This window comes from Cryptomeria japonica, chromosome 10 (genome assembly GCF_030272615.1).
Source record: "Cryptomeria japonica chromosome 10, Sugi_1.0, whole genome shotgun sequence".
Lineage (NCBI taxonomy): Eukaryota > Viridiplantae > Streptophyta > Pinopsida > Cupressales > Cupressaceae > Cryptomeria > Cryptomeria japonica.
In genome coordinates, this window is record NC_081414.1 from 576,402,711 (window position 1) to 576,422,501 (window position 19,791).

The 19,791-nt window shown below is 34.8% G+C and overlaps 1 protein-coding gene across 1 annotated transcript; it reads left to right on the forward strand.

Annotated features, from left to right (window-relative positions):
- Nucleotides 1-5,456: 5,456 nt before the first annotated feature.
- Nucleotides 5,457-7,403, forward strand: LOC131042767 (1-aminocyclopropane-1-carboxylate synthase 8-like). Its single transcript, XM_057976084.1, has 4 exons — nt 5,457-5,591; nt 5,947-6,078; nt 6,197-6,357; nt 6,526-7,403. The coding sequence occupies exons 1-4, from the start codon at nt 5,463-5,465 to the stop codon at nt 7,382-7,384; spliced, it is 1,281 nt and encodes a 426-aa protein (XP_057832067.1). The 5' UTR covers nt 5,457-5,462; the 3' UTR covers nt 7,385-7,403.
- Nucleotides 7,404-19,791: the final 12,388 nt, after the last annotated feature.

Consider the following 19,791-nt stretch of genomic DNA (forward strand, 5'->3'; position numbering starts at 1 on the left):
TAAACGACAACAATATCTCTTCAAAAATTAATCCCATAAAAACATTTCACTCATCATCCCTGTAGGGGTTTACTATAGTTTAACTCAGCGGATGAAAGTTCGTTTTAAAGTTATCTTATTAAATATTTGATCTAAGGGGGCTTACCCACCCCTTGGATTTTATCTTCCAAGTGTCCCTTATTACTCCCTGACAATTTATACGGACGATGCCACAGACATCATTGATGTAGCTTTATTAGGCGTTAAGTGCAGTAGTTCAACACAACGACATTACTCGTAAGAGTGACCCAGAGGCACTGTATATACCGAACGCTACTTGGTTTTGGTTTTCCAACTTACTTTATTTAATTTTCCTTCTAACCTATGATAACATCATGGTTGGAAAAATAATTATAAATTGAACGAGCATATTTAGACATTGCAAGCTCAATTAATTGAAATAACTACTTAGTGAATGAAAGGGAGTAAAAACCATAACTAGAATTATTTATTAATCAAAACTTGAATATAACTTGCATAATATTGGTAGCTAGGTAACTTGCATACTAACAATTAAATGTATAGTTTGCATGAAGGAGGGAACACCAATAATTGAAATCAATGTAAGGACATTTGCATGAAGCGAAGGATAAGGTAAGTTGCATGCGAGAATATTGCTATAAAACCACTAATCCCAACATAGAATTTGGCTTCAAGTCATTTAATTTCTAAGTGGATCTAAAAAAAAGGATCTAAGTTTCATTTAATATAAATTGGTTAAACTAGTTATAATTCTAAAATTTACCTAAGTTTTAAAAAATTTATTAACTAAAATTTATATATAAATACATAGAAGGAGGAATTTAAATAAACTTAAATTTTAAACATACAAAAAAAAGATTTCTTTTTTTTTTTTGAAAAAAAAAAAATAACATTAACATTGCCATCAAAGTGTTTGGCATTAATATAGGTGAATGGGAGTGGGACCCCATGGGTCCCCCCCCACTACCCTGCGGCCACTGCCGCAGTAGTGACCGCAGGCTAGTGGGGGGGGGGGAGGTACCATTATGGTACCACCCCCTGTGGAGCAATAACTCCTACCTGCGAACCGGTACACACTGTATCATGTGGACATTGATGTTAAACACTTTGCATAATCGTTTAAATTAATCACTTCGTACTATATATATATATCAATCCAAAATATTAATTTGAATAAAAAGGAAATACATAAATAGGTATGTAGTCATAAGAAAGTATTATTGCAAGGGAGAAGATCATTTTAATCCCAGGGATGAAATATAATAGAGAAATAAAATAACTAGAGAAGGATTATTTATTCTTTCACAGAGAGATTTGTTCTTTACACAGGGAGATTTATTCACAGAGAAGGGAGATTAATTTATTCATACACACAGAGAGATTTATTCACAGAGAAAGAAATATTAATTTATTCACAGAGAATTTATATAACCAGATAATGAAATCAAATGAGAATATCACAGAGGAAATAATCACAGCGAAAATCTATCCTTTCATTTCAACCAATTTTTACAGAGAAATATATAACTAGATAATGGGATCAAATGAGAATATCACAGAGGAAATAATCACAACGAAAATCTATTTAAAGGATGAGATTCAGATTTCTATTCGAAAACTAGAAAGATGAATTTAGAGGGAGGAAATAAAGATAGATCTAATCTAGTTCTTCAGCAAGAAATTGATCTAATTCTTATCAAGAAAAATAAATTGATCTAATTCTTATTAAGAAAAAACAAATTGATCTAATTCTTATCAAGAAAAACAAATTGATCTAGTTCCTATCAAGAAATTGAAACAATTGATCTAATTCTAATTCGCAGCAAGAACAAGATGCATGATTCAAAATAAAATAAAAATACAAGAACCTAGATGCTTGCAATTGATGTAGAATCCCCTATGAATCCTTCAATTAGCCTCCCTTGATCCTTCAAACTTGAAAGAAATCCTCCAAAGCAATCTTAGCTATTTTCAGAAATGAAATATGACTACAAAAAGAATTTCTTGAGAGAAGAATTTCTCTATGGACTAACAAACTCCTATCTTTGAAAACTTGCATATCATTTATAAGAATAATCCCTCTATTCCACTATCTATAATTTGAATTAAAAAAAGGGATTCTTTCCCGATTTTAGATTTCATGTAAATTGATTAGACTTAGTGGGAGGAGTTACATGCAAGGTGGTGGAGAATCCTCTAGAAGCTTCTTATTCTTCCTACAACATGTGCCATAATTGGATGAGGAAAACTAAATAAATAATTAAGAAAAATGTATATTTTCCATGTGTGTGTGTGTATTTTATTATTTTATCCCTTTATAATATTCATTCAATCATTTAAATAGTTTATCAAAAAAATATAATAGATTTTGTATTTTAAACCCAAAGGTGATAAGGGAGGGTTGTGACATATTTATTAATTAATTGAAAATCAGAATACAATATTTTAAAGGTGATAAGGGAGGGCTATGACATACTTATTAATTAATTGAAAATCAGAATACAATATTTTAAGTTTTCAATTAATTAATAAATGCAGTCATAAGTGCATCGCAGATGCTATATAGATATTCTGAAAAGAATGTTATGGTTAGAGATGAGATCCTACAAATAGACAATAAAAAAATGAAACAATATTGTCTAGAGACAAATAGTAACAAGGATTTTTTATTTTAAATTGCCCATTGTGAAACATATGCTCATTTATATGAGTTCTTAGAATAATTCGTTATCTGAAATCAGATAGACTCAAGGAAATATGGACGTTTTCTGGAAGTTTATGTGTGTCCTCAGTACGATTGGTTTAAGATTTTGAAATACACAAGCTGCAAATCTTTTAGGTTGACAATCAGTTATGATGGTGTTCTTGAGCTCCAGTAGAAAGATGATGATAATTCTTGTGATCCAAGTTGTTGCAGTTATTGTAGTGCAATTCACGTTGCTTGTGAATATCTATAGATCATGTTCTATACGTATTGGTGGTCTGCATTGATTACTATGCACGTTATTGAAGATTTTATTTGTACGGCGATGCTCTTCGTGTTATGCGACATTCTTGATATTGTAGCGTGTTGCAGATGATCTAGGCATAATTGTTGGAGGTGTTGCATGTTTGCGGTATTTATTTGGGTCTAGACTATACCTTAGTCAACACTATTTTGGTCCACATGTATTGGTGTAGCATGTGAGGTTATTATTTTGTAATTTGTGTTGAGGGTTTAGCCGACCTATATTTCATGGGTTGATGACTTGTATAAATAAATGTAATAATCATGTGAGATTTATGTCTGTGATCTTTGAGAGTGTGTATGATCAAGTTGTATGTGTGAACAAGTGATTTGATCTTTTGGAAATGTGAAGGGGAGAAGAGAAGTGTTGCAGAGCAGACTGCAAGCTTAACCAGAACTGTACTCAGGCATATGGAGATGCTATTTTCACAGTTCATGTAATTTGGATTGTTGTTCGAATGTTTTTGTAAGTCAATGAGACTTCCTGTAAGGTAGTGAGCCTTCCCTAAAGGTTGTAGCCTTTTTGGGTGTCTCATTTGAGTAGTGAGCTCTAGGCAGTGTGCCTGAATGCATGTACATTCCGCATTGCAATATCTCATTAATTTCTAATAGGGTATTATCTCATTGTAGGTACGTTCTCATTGTGGTTTATCTCTTAACCGGTTTTTCCATGTCAAAAATCTTGGTGTTATGTGTGTTATTGATGTGGTGTTGTTTCATGATTTAAGTGTTAATTATCTGATCCGATTTGTGGTTTAAGTTGCAGTAAGTTTTTGTGCCAACTGATTCACCCCCACACCCCCTTCCCTCTCAGTTTGTTGCATTGTTGTCAACAGTACTACATATGTTATCTCTAATAATTATGAATAAATCTATATATGAATCACATTTGAGATACAAACCATCCACTCTTTATTTCCATAATGACAAAAATGAGTGATTAATTTAGATATATGGACATGTAGGTGGTTGATAAGCAAAGAAGTCTTATCTCTACTTGGATTAGTCAATACGGTAGTCTTCTCTTTGAAAAAATCTATTGTTTATCATATAAATATAATAAATTTATGTGAAGGGTAGAATAACAAGTAAAGATATTACCTAATAAAATTAAGATCTATAAAAAATCTTAACCAATCAAATTGTTCATAATTGAGTTAAAAAGTAGTTTTCATTTAAAAATTAAAGCTTAACATAGTAAAAGATAAATAGTTATTTTAGGTGACATAGTGTGATGGTTAAATCACATTGTTGTGATTCTTGCAATCAATGTTCAAACTCATACATCTATGCAACACCCAAGATGCACCTTTGACTCTATTTATTAATTAATTGAAAATCAGAATACAATATTTTAAGTTTTCAATTAATTAATAAATACAGTCAAAAGTAATATTCTCAAAAGAATGTTATGATTAGAGATGAGATCCTACAAATAGACAATAAAAAAATGAAACAATATTGTCTAAAGACAAATAGTAACAAGGATTTTGTATTTTAAATTGCCCATTGTGAAACACATGCTCATTTATATGAGTTCTTAGAATAATTCGTTATCTGAAATCAGATAGACTCAAGGAAATACAAAACTTTTAAGAGTTTGATTAGGGGAGAAACTCTGATATATGCTTCTAATTCTAAACGAGAGTGGAAGTCAAATGAACAGCCTGATGCATTTTGAGTGGAGTTAATTTGGAATAAGTAACCTCCATGAAAACTGGGCAGACCAAGGTCGGAACCTCCATGATTCCAGTTGGATACTTTAATGGCGGGCACCCCAATCTAAAGTTTTAACAGTCCATTTTCAGGTCTGCGGTACAACTTGAAATATTTAAAAGAGAAAGCGACTGTTCAAAGTTGGACCAGGAGAATGAATTGTATCTACGTGGAAATATAAATTTGAATATGACTCCTGTTTTGATTTGACAAACTCTTTTTGCTTCACAGACATCTGATATCATCTCTGAGCATTTAAAATGCCGTTGACAAATTTAATGTATAATATCCAGGAATTCGATCGATCCATATATTGAAAAATGTTTCACCAAGTATTCAACTTTGAAACGGATAACAGCAGACAATCATGAGAAGTTGTATCTACTGATAAACGTACATTTTGGTATAATATGCTCGTTCTTATCTAATTACATGAGGACAATGACTTAAACAACAGACGTGACTGTACTATTACGCATTTGACTAATTGAAATTATAGGGGCGTTTGTGTGAGAAATTTCAATATAACTTGGGAGTTCGAGCCTTCTTGCAGATAAAGATAATTAAGTATTTAGAGGGGAGCTTTATCTGAGAAATTTCAATATACCCTGTGGGTTTCAGATTTCTTTCAGTTAAAATGAAGATGATCATCTGTGAAGAAAACTGCCTTAGTGCAAGTTTTGATGATGTTAATGATAGTGAAACAAGTCTGTCTGATATGGCAACTTGCAGTTTACATGGGGAAGATTCGCCTTACTTTGCTGGGTGGGAGGAGTATCGAAATAATCCATATGATGTAAAGCTCAATCCTTCGGGGGTTATCCAGATGGGCCTTGCAGAGAATACGGTACTCCAAAACACCCTAAATCATGTTTTGTTTATTTTGTGGGCCTTGAATTGAAAAGCTTGTGAATTTGACTGTATAAACATTTTTCTATCAATATAATCATTTGAGACCATATTTTATTATCATTATCAAGATAAAGTATCCTATCACATAAGAATATGCAAATTATTTTCATCTTAAATTAGAATGTTGACGGACATTGGAATGAGTTTGGTTTTTTGAGATAGTTTAATATATTACTTGTCTGTAGTTTATAAGGAAGACTAAGATTGATGCTGAAAATTAGAAAAAATCATCCACTTGCAATAAATTTCGTTTAAAGGTGTGGAAATTTAACACTCACTCTTCTTTGCAGCTCTCATTTGGTGTGATGGAAGACTGGTTGATAAAACACCCAGAGGCAACAATTACTTCCGAACAGAGTTTGGGTTTATTTAAAGACTTGGCACTTTATCAGGATTATCATGGATTATCAGATTATAGAAAGGTGAAAACAAATTTGAAAGATGGGATGGATTTGATTGTCTATGCTTTGAAGTTTCAATGGGTTGACATATAATCTAAGTGATTGTTTTTTTAATGAGTTTTGTGCGCTGTTATTACAGGCTATGGCAAGTTTCATGGAGGCAATGAGAGGAAACAGAGTGAAATTTGATCCTGACAGGATAGTAAATGCTGCTGGATCAACTGCAGCTAACGAGGTGCTAATGTTCTGCCTTGCTGATCCAGGAGATGTCTTCTTAGTACCGTCTCCTTATTACCCTGGGTAAGTTAGGGTTTAGGGTTTATAGATATGAGGATAACCTTATGGAATGAACATTAAAATTCATGAGAAAGAATCTGTTTCATACTATATAGGGTTACTTTTTATGTTGGTTTTTTGTTTTCTTAAGTTATCAACAATTCTTTTCTAAAGTTGTTCTTTTGACTGTAGTTTTGATAGAGATCTGAGGTGGCGCACAGGAGTAGAGATTGAGCCAATTCATTGTTACAGCTCAAACAACTTCCAAATCACCAAATCTGCAGTGGAATCAGCATTCAAGAGAGCCAAAGATCAAAAGAAGCAGGTGAAAGGAATTCTCATAACAAATCCATGCAACCCATTGGGCACAATATCAAGCGCTGACACATTGAAGATGCTGCTTGCTTTTGCAAATAAGAAGAAAATACATTTAGTTTGCGATGAGATTTACTCAGGCTCAGTCTTCTCTTCTCCAGAGTTTCACAGCATTGCAGAGATTGTGGCCCAAGAAAATTACTCCCCAGATAATGTGCACATTGTGTATAGCTTATCAAAGGACATGGGTCTTCCAGGCTTCAGAGTTGGGACAATTTATTCCTATAACGATACAGTAGTCATGGCGGCTAGAAGAATGTCAAGTTTCACCATGATTTCAACTAAGACTCAGCATTTATTGTCCACTATGCTTTCAGATCCGGAATTCGTTAATTATTATATAGCTGAGAATAAGAAGAGATTAGAAGAAAGGCATAGATTGATTGTTTCAGGATTTGAGCAAGCTGGCATTAAACAATTGGAAGGGAATGCAGGCCTTTTCTGTTGGGTAAACATGAGTCATCTCCTTCCATCAAATGACATAGAGGGGGAGCTGAAACTATGGAAGGGTATTTTATACAAGGCCAAACTGAATATATCTCCCGGGTCTTCATTCAAGTGCATGGAGCCTGGCTGGTTTCGAGTCTGCTTTTCTGAAATGACTATATCCACCATGAAAGTTGCATTGGAGAGACTTCAGAGATTTGTCAAGCAAAACAAAGTCATGACGCATTAACCTTTTGCTAATTGCTATTAAAGTGTTTCTCCAAATCCTATTCTTCCACAAAATATCCACCATGAAGGTTGTGTTGAAAAGAATTCAGAGATTTATCATTCGACACAATGCCACCCATTAGCCTATTCCTCCACTTCTCAAACAAATTCTGAGGTGGTTATATAAATCCGCCATTTGTTAATTTTTTTTATAGCTTTATACCAATAAAGCTTCTTGTTCGAGCTAACTGAAATCTCTCATTAACTATTGTATACACAAACATGCAAAAGACATAAGAGATATGGATAGTAAGAGTCAAGAAACATTGACACTAATAACTTACAACCATTTGTCATACTAGAGTAAATGACATTGAGTGGTATTCCTACATGTCAAGTCAAACCTTATAAAGGATACTTATTTCATGAGGCCATAGACAAATTGAGAAAATTTTTATGTTCTTTGACATATACATTCTTGATAAAATAATAGGCTTATGTTGAACTTATATCAAACTCCCTACTTAGTTGATGTTACATTTATAGACGATGAGATCATAATTGTTAAATATGTAAAGTTAAGACTAAAAATTATGCCTAGTATGTTGATCAAGAAAATGATTTGTACTTGAGTGCTCTATATTCATCCTCAAAAGAAGACATATGGCCTTCATGGCCTTCATGAAAAAGAAGGCATCCATTTCATTTGTTTAGGTGCTATACTCACTTATAGTTGAAAACTAACATATAGTAGATCATTATAAGTGCTAATAAAATTGCTTATATATAAATGATACACAAGGTCCCATCAAAAGAGAATTTGGAAACATTGAAAATTATAAATGAAGTGTTAAGAAATTATTAGGTTGGTCGAGCCATTTCCTAAATAACCCTATGAGATAAAAATATCCATGCAACATTACAAAATAAACATAATGCAAAGATCAAAGACATACCACAATATTATCCAAGATATGAAAACCCTCAAAAGGTTAAAACATGGCCTCTAAAAGCATCCACACTCAATGTACTATTCAACAACAGAACATTGTAATACACTTATAAAGTCTACATGAATAATTTTGAAACATCGAGCTCATTCAATGCATCCTTCATATGAGAAACCATGTAACCACACATCTCATGTCATGTGTCACATATACACTCTAAAAGAGAACTCAATACAAATAACAATCAACCTCAAAGATTATGATATCTAATTAAACATGTGCTCGTTTTTTTATAAATTCAATATCACATGAATAAAACTTTTAGTATTGGAAAAACAATCATTATATGAAACCAATGATCACAATATTTACTTTATGTTACTAAGTTTTCTTAATCTTCAATATTTTTTCAGTATACAACCCACACCTAAAATATTTAATCAATATTACACACAACTTTGCAAGTGGATCTAAATAAATATTTAATGTGGTTAACAAGATCCCTAAAGATGGAGATCACAAATAAATGTTTATATTACATAATCAAAATGATCATTTTCTTGTGGAATGTGTACGACACTATTTTTCTAAAATCATCCCTATGGTTATATACATTAGATTAAGCTCAATCCATGAAATAAATCATCATAGCCATCTATGAATTCACATGAATCTAGAATATAATATATCTATAATAACATCCAATGTGACCACAATATCAAGACTATGGAAGAAAATGAACAACCTAAGGTGAAGATGTACCAATGCAAAGGATATAAAAACCAAATCCAAGTGATAAAAAATCTCAAGTTGTTGCCATGAAAAAAACCCACATGATTAGAAATAGTAATTGCAACAAATATTAAGACATCATCCACACCTATAAAGTTATTAAAACCATTAGTACTCATGCCAACATATCCAACCCATAAACCATAATCACAAGTGTAGCAATAAAATGTATTCTTTATGAGTTGTAGAAGGATTAGAGCCTCTGTTATAATGAGGTATATATACTAAACCATCAACATGAATTATAGACAAATACTTCTCAAAAAGTACATTCTAGCTTCAATTATGTCCTTATTATCTCATACATCTTACTTCCAATATATATCTATAAATATGTTTTGTTTAGGAAATGTCCCTTAAAAAATGCACCTTTTCTTGTGAGACATATTCAACCATGTGCTTCACACCCTCTTTGTGCTACTACTATCTTGTAACTCCATTCTGCCACTTACTCTACCAAAATAATCCCCCATTTCAAGATTGAACCTTGTCCTCAAGACATGTAAATTGATTTATTTAGGTAGAAAAATATTCTTGAATATCTCCTTCAATTGTAGGATCGTACTATCACACTAATTTTTGTCTTGTTGTAGGAGATGAATTTGGGTGTTAATTTGTGTCAATTTTTTTTGCTTTTAGTATGGTTGTGGGGATCTAATTTTTTTGTACCACATGTTTTGCATCGTGGATGACCCAAGTTAGATGGGATAATTGTAGACTTACCACTTCCCTAAATTGTTTGAATTGGCCCTTAATTTTTTCTCATTGATCTTGAATCTTTTGTATCTAAACATGTAGGGTTTCCAATTGTTCCCTTAACTTTTTAGACATATCTTATAAGAATCATAAATGGTATTTACTTAGAGGATATGTTCTTCAATTTATCTATTCGGCCTTTGATATTTTTAATCAAATATAGACACTATAGGCATAACTAATAAATATAATTAACATCACTTTTGATGTTCTTAAGTGTGCAAATATTTGATTCCAACAAGGTGTGAGTTGCTGCACAGTTCTTTCTTTATTCATCCATTGTGACCTTTTTAAGCTTCATCGTGATGTTTTGTTGTAGTGTGGTTGCTTTCTTTTGTATTTTTTTTTATGAGTCCATCTACCGATATCTTAACTTTTTGCCCTAATGGTTATGATATGTCCCCTTGTACATGTGAAAACTTTTTTTGTAGGTCACTTATGACTCCCTCTAAATATTCTATATTTTCCACATGTTGAACTTAAGGATATCTTCTCAATCTATTTGATAAAAGATATCTTGAAGTTGAAATATATATAGTGGAGGTATGCTAGAAATGTCATCTTGGGATCCAACCAATGGTAGTAGCAGATGTGCTAGGGATTTCAACTTGGGATCTAGCCTTACCTGTATACATATTAGTAGTCTTCCATCAAATCCATTGGCTCTTCCTAACCATGACACCTACATGATTACCTTGAGGGGATGTTGAATAATTTCCCTTACAACTCTATCTCCTCTTAATAATAAATGCTTACTTCACCCTTTTAGGTTTTGATACAACCTAGTAGATTCAATATTGAAAATTCTTTTTCTACAACAATATGAATTTCATTCTAATTTCTCTTGCTCGCCCTTAGCAGCGGCTTCACTTCTTAATAAAAATAATAATAAATGAAACATTTTACCTTCATTTTCCCTTGTTAGGCGTTTTCAATGTATGATTGATCATCCATGATGATGTATGTGAGTTGTTACTGCCTTTGAAAGGGATTATTTTTTAATAAAAAAATGTTTCTATATCAAAGTATCATCCTTCTTTATTTAAAAGATATAAATAATTATTTATTACTTCATGGTACATTGATCAATGTTATTATTGTGTTCGAATAAGAGTATAAGTCTAATGCATTTATCATTTATGATAAGCTAAGTTGTATGATATTTCAAAGGTTGATTATACATGATGTCATTCTATATCATTATTCTCATAATCAATTACTTATGATGGTCGCTATCCTATACATATATGTGTATATGTATATTCATCGTACTTGTACACATATATTTATATTGTTGTAACTCATTTTCAATTGAATATAAAAGTCATTCATATGATAGAATTCTTGTATGGTTTACACAAGTATACATGTGTGTTCTTACATGTTCATAATCAAATTATGTAATCAATACAATACTATCTCAAATCAAATGTTCATTAATAATTTAAATTAAGAATAATATTTATTGTTGTATTATTTTAATAATTAAAAAATAATAGTATGTTACATATATGATATGCATGTTGTTTTCTTATATGATGCTTATGATGTGATGGATTATTTTATGCTTATGTGATGTTGATGTATGTATTATGATGTTGCTTGTAGTTGATGCATGTTGATTATGATGCGATTTATTATGATGCCTATATGATGTAGATGTATATGTACTATGATGTCAATTCTACATGAGATGCACATATGATGTGATGATTCAAGACTTCTTAATTAAATGGATACATGTTTTATCTTTCTATGGATGCTTATAATATGGATTATTATAATGTTTATGCATGGTAACCTGTTGGGCCCATAGAGAAATTTCCATTCCATATGTGTCCTTGTTTGAAGTAATGCCCGTCTAATCCATTGGTCAAGTCATTTCCTTAACCTTCCTCATGTAACTCGGCCATTGTTATGTTGTTTAAGTTTCACTGCAGTGAACTTGAACCTTGAACTTGAACCTTTTGGTTTAAGGTTCAAAGTTCAATGGGCATTGTTTTGAATGTCTTGTTCTTCCACGCAGTTTTAAGTCTTTACTAGTCCTTGTCAGTATTTTGCATTCTTTGAACCTTGAACTTGAACCTTTTAGGTTCAAGGTTCAAGGTTCAAGATTTGTCATGTTAATGTTGTGTCATGATTGTTTCGCAAAGCTCAGAGTTTGATGTATAGGCTTCTTAGGAGACATGTGACTTGTCACGAGGTGACGGCACGAACTTTTAGGATATGATAAATGGTCGTAGAGGGGAGGAATATTCCTTCTTCAACGATTTGAAATCTGTCATTTATAGCAAGTATGTGTGAAGATCCGTAGTGTCAGAAGTGAAGTGACTTAGCATTTAAAGCATGCTCCAGCGCAATCATTTCAAATTAAAGTCACACGAACGAAGAGTAGTGAAAATAGTTTTTGGTAATGATGGGTAAGATTTTCTCGGTTTTAAAACTAAGTAGTTGTCATGTCGAGATTATCATTTTCTTTGGAAAGTTTTGAGAAGAAGTTTTCGGAGCGGGAGAAATAGACTGCGATAGGGATTTGTAGATGCCAGAGGAAGGTATGTTCAACAATTTTCTCAATTGTTGCAGTTTGCTTTAAAAGATCTGGGTATTTTATTAGCTATTTGTTTCTGTTTTCCCTTTCCTTCTTTGCCTAGGGTAATTGGGAAAAATCACGAGCTAAGCATGAGGCCTACTTTGCCCAAATTAGTGAACTCGTCTTCCCTTGTAAGCTCTTTACCGGAATTAGGTGACACAGCATTAGTTCAACTAGATTTAGATGTTTTTCTAGAAAGAGTAAGGAACCCAGCCATAGATCCTATGATGAGAGATATTGCACAGAGCGGATTATTAGAAGTAGCCGCATTTCGCACAACTGCTCCTTGCCCTGAATTAGTTTTAGAATGTATGAATCACTATGACAAGGGTAATAGATGCATAAGGAAAAACAATGGTGAGGTTTTGTTATCCATTGATAGACAGACAGTAATGGTAGCCATCGGTATCCCACACCGGGAACCCTATGAAGATTGGACGGTTGGGAAATCCTATGGAATTTTCTCTGAGAAAAAGTAGTATTACAGAACTGTTATTGCACAGAATTAGCTTCTAAGATTCCAAAAAGGAGGCTTAAGGCTACCGAGACCTCTAACTCAAGAGCATTTAATTCCCACAATCCGAGACTTGGTAATATTGTTAAGCAGAGTAAAGGGTAATTCCCACTCTTTCTTTTGGCAGGACTAGATGTATTTCTTCATCTAGGTCACTCTGGATAAAAATCGGTTCATCAACTGGGGAACTGTTATCGCGGAAAGGTTACACGAAGGTTTGAGTAATTATCTTGGAATGCCTAGCTTTTATATGTCTTCCTACCTGTTATATATGCTTGCCTGTGTGAGAGAATGGTCTGGATTGTCCCATGCAAAATGGGTTCAAGGCATAAGAATTTATGAGTATCATCTTAATTTGACTTTACAAGGGTATGTTGATGATTATCTCCATTGGAATGATATTTTTGCTAGGAGGTTGACCTTTGAATTGCAAGGTAACTTACATAGAAGGATGTCCACAGAAGCTATTGAACTTGTTAACATCTATGGTAGTTTCTTTACACAGTTTAGTCACTTCACTTACCTAAGGGTTGGAGGATATAAAGGTGAATCCTTTAGGTTACCCAGGTATGTTTCAGACTCCTGTATTTTGATCAAAATTTCTAGGCAGCTTGCCTATGTCACAAAGGATTATGGTGAGGACTCTGACACAAGTGGGATTTTCCCTATTGATTTAGGCCATTACAGCTGCAGGTCTGTCTCTGATGTGCTGAATCTTGAGCTAGAATTTAAAAGGTTTCATTTGAAGACCTTTGTGAAAAGAGATAATTTTGATAGTAAAGGTTTCATTGCTCAATATGTGAAGAAGATGGTGCTTGATCAACATGTTCCTCAGTTGGAGGATTATTGGGAGGGTTGCCAGGGTGAATTTGAAGTAAGGAATAGGAGTTGGTCCAGGTTAACCTTGAAACAAATTCATGACATGAAATTGTCATTGGATACTTCAGGTGTCACCACTGATGATGAAGATATACTTGATTCTGAGTTTATGAAGCAGATACATAAGGAACCTCTTCAAGAGGTGGATTGGAGCAAAAAGATGGAGGATAGTATTCAGAAACGCACCCTCAACGTGATTCACAAGACAGAAAATTGGCTTAGGAGTTGCCGATTTCATCCGACACGAGCAACCAATTCAAGAAGCAAAAGTGGGAAGAGGAATCTCGCAAGCAAAACTTCTATTTTAGCTAACACTCCCATTTCTATTGTAGGAAAAAGGCAGCCAAAGATTATAGAAGAGAAAATTGACACCGAGCATGAACTTTCTATTGGGGTTCAGGTTACTAGGTCAAATTCTAAGAGGAGTTTTCAGCTGTTGGCTCCTCATCTCTTTCTTGATTTGGACGCAGAGGAAACACTGTGCAATATGCCATCCCCTGTTTCTGATATAGACAATGTTTCAACTGGCATAGATACTGACTTCTAGGATTCAAGAATGCTTGATATCCGGTCTCATGTAGATAGTGCCACACCGCCACCCTCAGCAGGATCTCCACCCATGCCATCTAAGGAACTAACTCTAGCACCCAAGTGGTTGAGTGAATCAATTACCAGGAAAAGGAATGTGATCCCTATTTCAGTATCAATGGAGGATGTTGTGAGTAAATGTCTGGGAAATTCCACAAAGCCCAAAAAGCTAAAAATGGAGGCTATGATTGGTTTCAATGAAAATACGAAGCATTGGATGGCAGACATTACCAAACCCGTGATCGACAAAGATGTTGTTACTATTTCAGAAGCAGACTATGTTATTGAACGAGTTGATTTGAGAGTCAGAACCAGAGCTGTGGATGTGAAACACCTGGAGACGTCAACCAAATGAATTATCTCTCATACTTGGAAGGACAAAAGAGACAAGGCTGAGTTGAAGTAGAATTTAATGCAAATAGCTCAGTATATTCATGCACTGCAGAACAGCCCATTACCGTTGTCCCAAAGTTCAGGGCCATTTACCCGAAATCACTTGGTAATCAGAAATTCTTTGATGAAGTCCAGCAAAACAGGATGATCGCTGAGGTCTTCTCAGAATGGCTCACCTCGATCATGCATCAAGGGACCAATTACATAATGGATTTAGTCCAAATTTTTAAAGATGCTAATGCAGTCACCAAAGAATTAGATTTTGATTTAATCTCATGGCAGAAAGAGAAGGCTAAATGGGTAGTGATTTCAAAATAGATGTGCGACATTCAGCGTTATGGCCTGATGAATTTTCTTGCCGAAAGGCAAGTGCCAGGGTTAAATGAAGACGCAATGTTTAGTTGCAAACAGAGCATTGATTGGCGTAATCAGATTATTGAACAGGGCCATAGTGAATCAACCAGTTTGCATGGTGAATTAACAGCCTTAAGGATGACCATGCAGAAGGATCTCCGCTTTGTGGATGTCCAAATTCTTAAAGAAGATAGCGAAACTCTGGAAGATATTGCAGAGATGATTAACCAGTTTAGCAGCCACATTAAACAAATCAAGCTGGAAAAATCCTTGGCCATGGGTGATTTTATGAGGATTTCCAATGTAGAATCAATGCTCACAGTTTGTCTTGATCACCTGGACTCACACAGGGACAAAGTGCAGATGGTAAAGAGAAAGAAGGAGCTCTGGAAGCAGAGAGTAATTCACATCAGTTTGCCACACATAACTGTAATTCAGGAATTTTCGAAGGTGCATCGAGAGTGGAGTGCAGCAAAGGTGGTGATGGTGTCCGTCCAAAACACCAACCCGAGCGATCACACCGAGATGGAGCAGGTGGCATGATTAGCACTACTGGCAACTGTTTGCCAGTGAGTCTAGTGAATTTAAATTTCGGTTATGCAGTTAGGGTAGTTTTCTATTAACTCATTCGAGGTAATTTTACTTTGGTTTAAAAACTATTGGTCTGGTGACCTATATATATGTTTCGCATTGACTTTATTGGGGTTCACTAAGTTTTTGAAAAGACTATCTTTAAAATTGGCTAAACACTTTGTGTATGTAGAAAGTGGATGATTATCAATGAATGAAAATCTTGTTAACAGTTATCTTCGATTTCAAATCAGTGTGTTTGATATTTGAAGTTTGGTTTCCGTGAAAATATGTTTCAAAGAAGGGGCTGTTATACTTTCTATATGTGTAGAAAACTATTGGCAAATTTCATCTTTAAGAGCTTTTCATTTTGTTTTAGTGTACATGTGAAGTCTGTTGGCTTTATGTAAAGAGTTATATATGAATCAGTGCTTGCATTCATTTTGTATTGACTGGTGGATGCAATTACCTTTTAGTGCTTTCTAGTGAAAAGCATTCTATTGATTGTTTGTAATTTGGAGCTGACTGAATTTTTTTTAGAGGGAGTTGTACCTTAATTCAGAGGTTAATCAATATAATGTTTTTCCAACTATTTGGTAGAAAATTTGTCTTTTTTTTCTCGACCCATAATGCATAAAGATTAAACAAATAAAGGGAGACAAATCTATTTACCAATAGATTTTTGGCGACTCTGCTGGGGAGGGATAAGAACAATTGATTCTAAAACAAGGTCGTCATTACAGTTATGCTTTGTTCTTCATAAATGGTATTGCCTCTTGAAGGGTTTTTTGCCAATTTTGCAACCAAATTTAAACTGGATACAAGATGAGAAAAGTAACATTACCTCTGAGCTGGATACTCTAGCCTGGAGGCATAGAAGAAGTCGAGCAGAATATGACAAAATAAGTTCTCTTCTTAGTGAAATAGAAAGACAAGCGGATCAGCCTGTGTTAGTCTTTGAAAGGGTGGTTGTTCCTAGGGTTTTCTTTATTCATGTCCCTGATAATCAACTATAGTATCCAAGACGTTTGTTACACTGATTGTTCCACACTGGACTCTAGGTCGTATACTAGATCCCAAAGAAGGGGGGGTTTCTGATCCCGTCTTTGAAGAACTGCAGAATTTAACTTACCAACCTACCTTCTCATCTCAACGAAGGTCAAGAAGTAGACCTCCATCCTCATTACCATCATCACCTACGTCTCTAGTTTGCCAAGCTTTGGTCCTGCACGGTGTTGCCTTACCAATTTCATTTAACCCTACTCCTCTTAATATCATACTCCCAATGGCAACCAATAACCTGTGGGGGGCAGCCGTAGGCCCATTGAATCTAGGTTTGAACCTTAATCCCTTGCCAAAAGCTGCTAGAGATCATTTACCTAGATTTAGTGGGGATGGGACAGTCACAGTAGATGAGCACCTAAATGCTTTTACTGTAGCCTGTGGAGTAATAGCGGTTCAACATGAAGATGTGGCTATCAAGCTGTTTATCCAGACATTGACAGGAGTGGTGGCTGATTGGTTTTATCACTTGCCGAATAGTGTGATAATGACCTGGCAGGATTTGAAGACAAGATTTGAAGCTAGATTTAAGGTAGCTGAAGACGAACACTCCCTCCTAGCTCAGTTATCCCAGTTGAAAACGGAGCTTCCTGAATCCATGAGGGACTTCGTAGCGAGATTTGACAAGATCCTACACAAAATTCCGGTTAACCAAAAACCTTCAGATGATAATCTCAAATGTTTTTTTATTACTTCTATGCCCTCTGAAATATGTTTCTTGATTTGTAGGCAAAGGGTTGCAGATTTGAATGCTGCTAAAACTCTCGCAGTTGAATTAGAGGATGATTTGATCACTGGGGGAAAATGGAAAAGAGAAATACAAACATATAATGCCCAACCAACTAGTTCCTTAGATCTTGTTATCCAACGATTAATGAATGATGTAATTGTCCTAAAGAAGCAAACTCCTAAAGCAAGTACTTCCTATACCCAACCATATCAAGACATTCCTAGGAGATATTATAATCAATAGGGAGGAGGTGGAGGAAGACAATTACAACTACCCCCTATATAGCAAAGATTTTCTATTGAAGCACCACCCCTCAAGGTAAACTCTTGTGTGTTTCATTTAACTGACGAACATGATGGTTCTTCGTGTCCAGAGATGGTTCATTTTTCCCAAAAGATCAGTAAACGAGAAACAATCTTAGAAGCTGATGAAGGAAGTTCCCAAAGTATGCTTGGCGACTCTGAAATTCATTATATGGAATATGTCTTTGACTTAGAAAGGGGAGGAAACATGTTGGTCTCTTTGGAAGATTCCTCTTACGCAATTCTTACAAGAACTCAATAGAATTTGAAATCTCAAGATGTTGTAACACCTGTCCACAGCAGTGTGAAAGGAAAGGAAATTTTGACATCATTGAATTTTGCAGGGCATCTTGTGTTCAGATTAGTTCGACTGAGTATTTGAAATTAAACCCAAAAGAGCTAGATAGATTGGTTGAATTTGTCAAAGGGAATGATGCCTTTGCTTTAGCAGGTGAAACCCAAACACCCATGAGTACCAATTCTCAAGCAAACGATAATGGCAGTCCTGCTTTAGTAATCCCTGAAAGCTCATTAGAGACTATTCCTCTACAAGCCAATTTGCTTGAACCCAATTTTGAAAATAAACCAGAACCTTTCTACGTGTCCTTATATATTAATGGGCACATTTTGAGTAATTATATAATAGATTCAGGAGCATTTGACAATGTCATTCCCTCAGCCGTAGGAAAAGCTTTAGGTTTGACCCTAACAAAGACCTTTGGCAAATGTTACTCCATGGACTCCAAGCAGGTTCCTTTATTAGGGCAAATTAAGGATGCATAGGTCACTTTAGTGGCACACCCTGCCAAGAGAATCAAGTTGACAATCCTAGTGGCTGACATCCCTGCTAGCTATGATATGTTGTTGAGTCGCACCTTCTATAAAGACATGGGAGGGGAAATTAGGATGGATTGGTCTCAAGCAATGATCATAGTTGGAAAATAGAGAGTCCTTTTGCACCCTAAAACAAAGGCCAAATACACAGTTTTTCCTTTAGATGATCTGAAAGCTCAAATTTTGTACCAGGATTGTGGCTTTGGTAATTACATGATATCGACTGATCCTTAAGATGAGAGTATGTTAACGGATTTAGGTATGTCTGATGAACTCTGGTCTATGGAATTTGATGGAAGTTGTTCATCTTCTGGATCAGGGGCTAGGGTCGTATTGATACCTCCCCATGGAAAGGTCATTCCTTATTCTTTCAAGTTGGAATTCCAACACATGAATAATACGGCTGAATATGATTCCTTGTTATTAGGTCTAGCTGAAGCAAGGAGATTGCAAATCAAAAAGTTGAAGGAGAGAGCCGAAAGGTGCTCATGGCAAATTTCAGTCGCTATGGAAGGGGCCTTATGTGATTCACGAGGTAAAGGGACCCAATTCTTTTAAACTTGCTTACCAGGATGGTTTTGAACTACCCCTGTCTTATAATAGGCAGGACTTAAAATTGTATCAATTATAAATAGGCATCCCCTGTCAGTTTGTACATACATTTTTGTTGTGTTAGTCTAGGTGTGTCGATTTTTGTTGTGAGTCGAACCTTGGAGTAAACTGTTTTGCGAAACCAGAGATTTTGAGATTCATTGCTTGGTACTTTACAGCTCTAGTCCCCATGCAGAGCCACTATTGGGCCCATAGAGAAATTTCCATTCCATATGTGTCCTTGTTTGAAGTAATGCTCATCTAATCCGTTGGTCAAGTCATTTCCTTAACCTTCCTCATGTAACTCGGCCATTGTTATGTTGTTTAAGTTTCACTGTGTTGAACTTGAACCTTGAACTTGAACCTTTTGGTTCAAGGTTCAAAGTTCAACGAGCATTGTTTTGAATGCCTTGTTCTTCCATGCAATTTTAAGTCTTTACTAGTCCTTGTCGGTATTTTGCATTCTTTGAACCTTGAAATTGAACCTTTTAGGTTCAAGGTTCAAGGTTCAAGATTTGTCATGT

What these genes read in the sequence shown, in the direction of transcription:
- LOC131042767 (XM_057976084.1), top strand. Translation starts at nt 5,463, where the DNA reads ATGGCAACTTGCAGTTTACATGGGGAAGATTCGCCTTACTTTGCTGGG. An exon ending in TGGGCCTTGCAGAGAATACG is followed by an intron (nt 5,592 to 5,946) that starts GTACTCCAAAAC and finishes TCTTCTTTGCAG; the next exon opens with CTCTCATTTGGTGTGATGGA. An exon ending in GATTATCAGATTATAGAAAG is followed by an intron (nt 6,079 to 6,196) that starts GTGAAAACAAAT and finishes CTGTTATTACAG; the next exon opens with GCTATGGCAAGTTTCATGGA.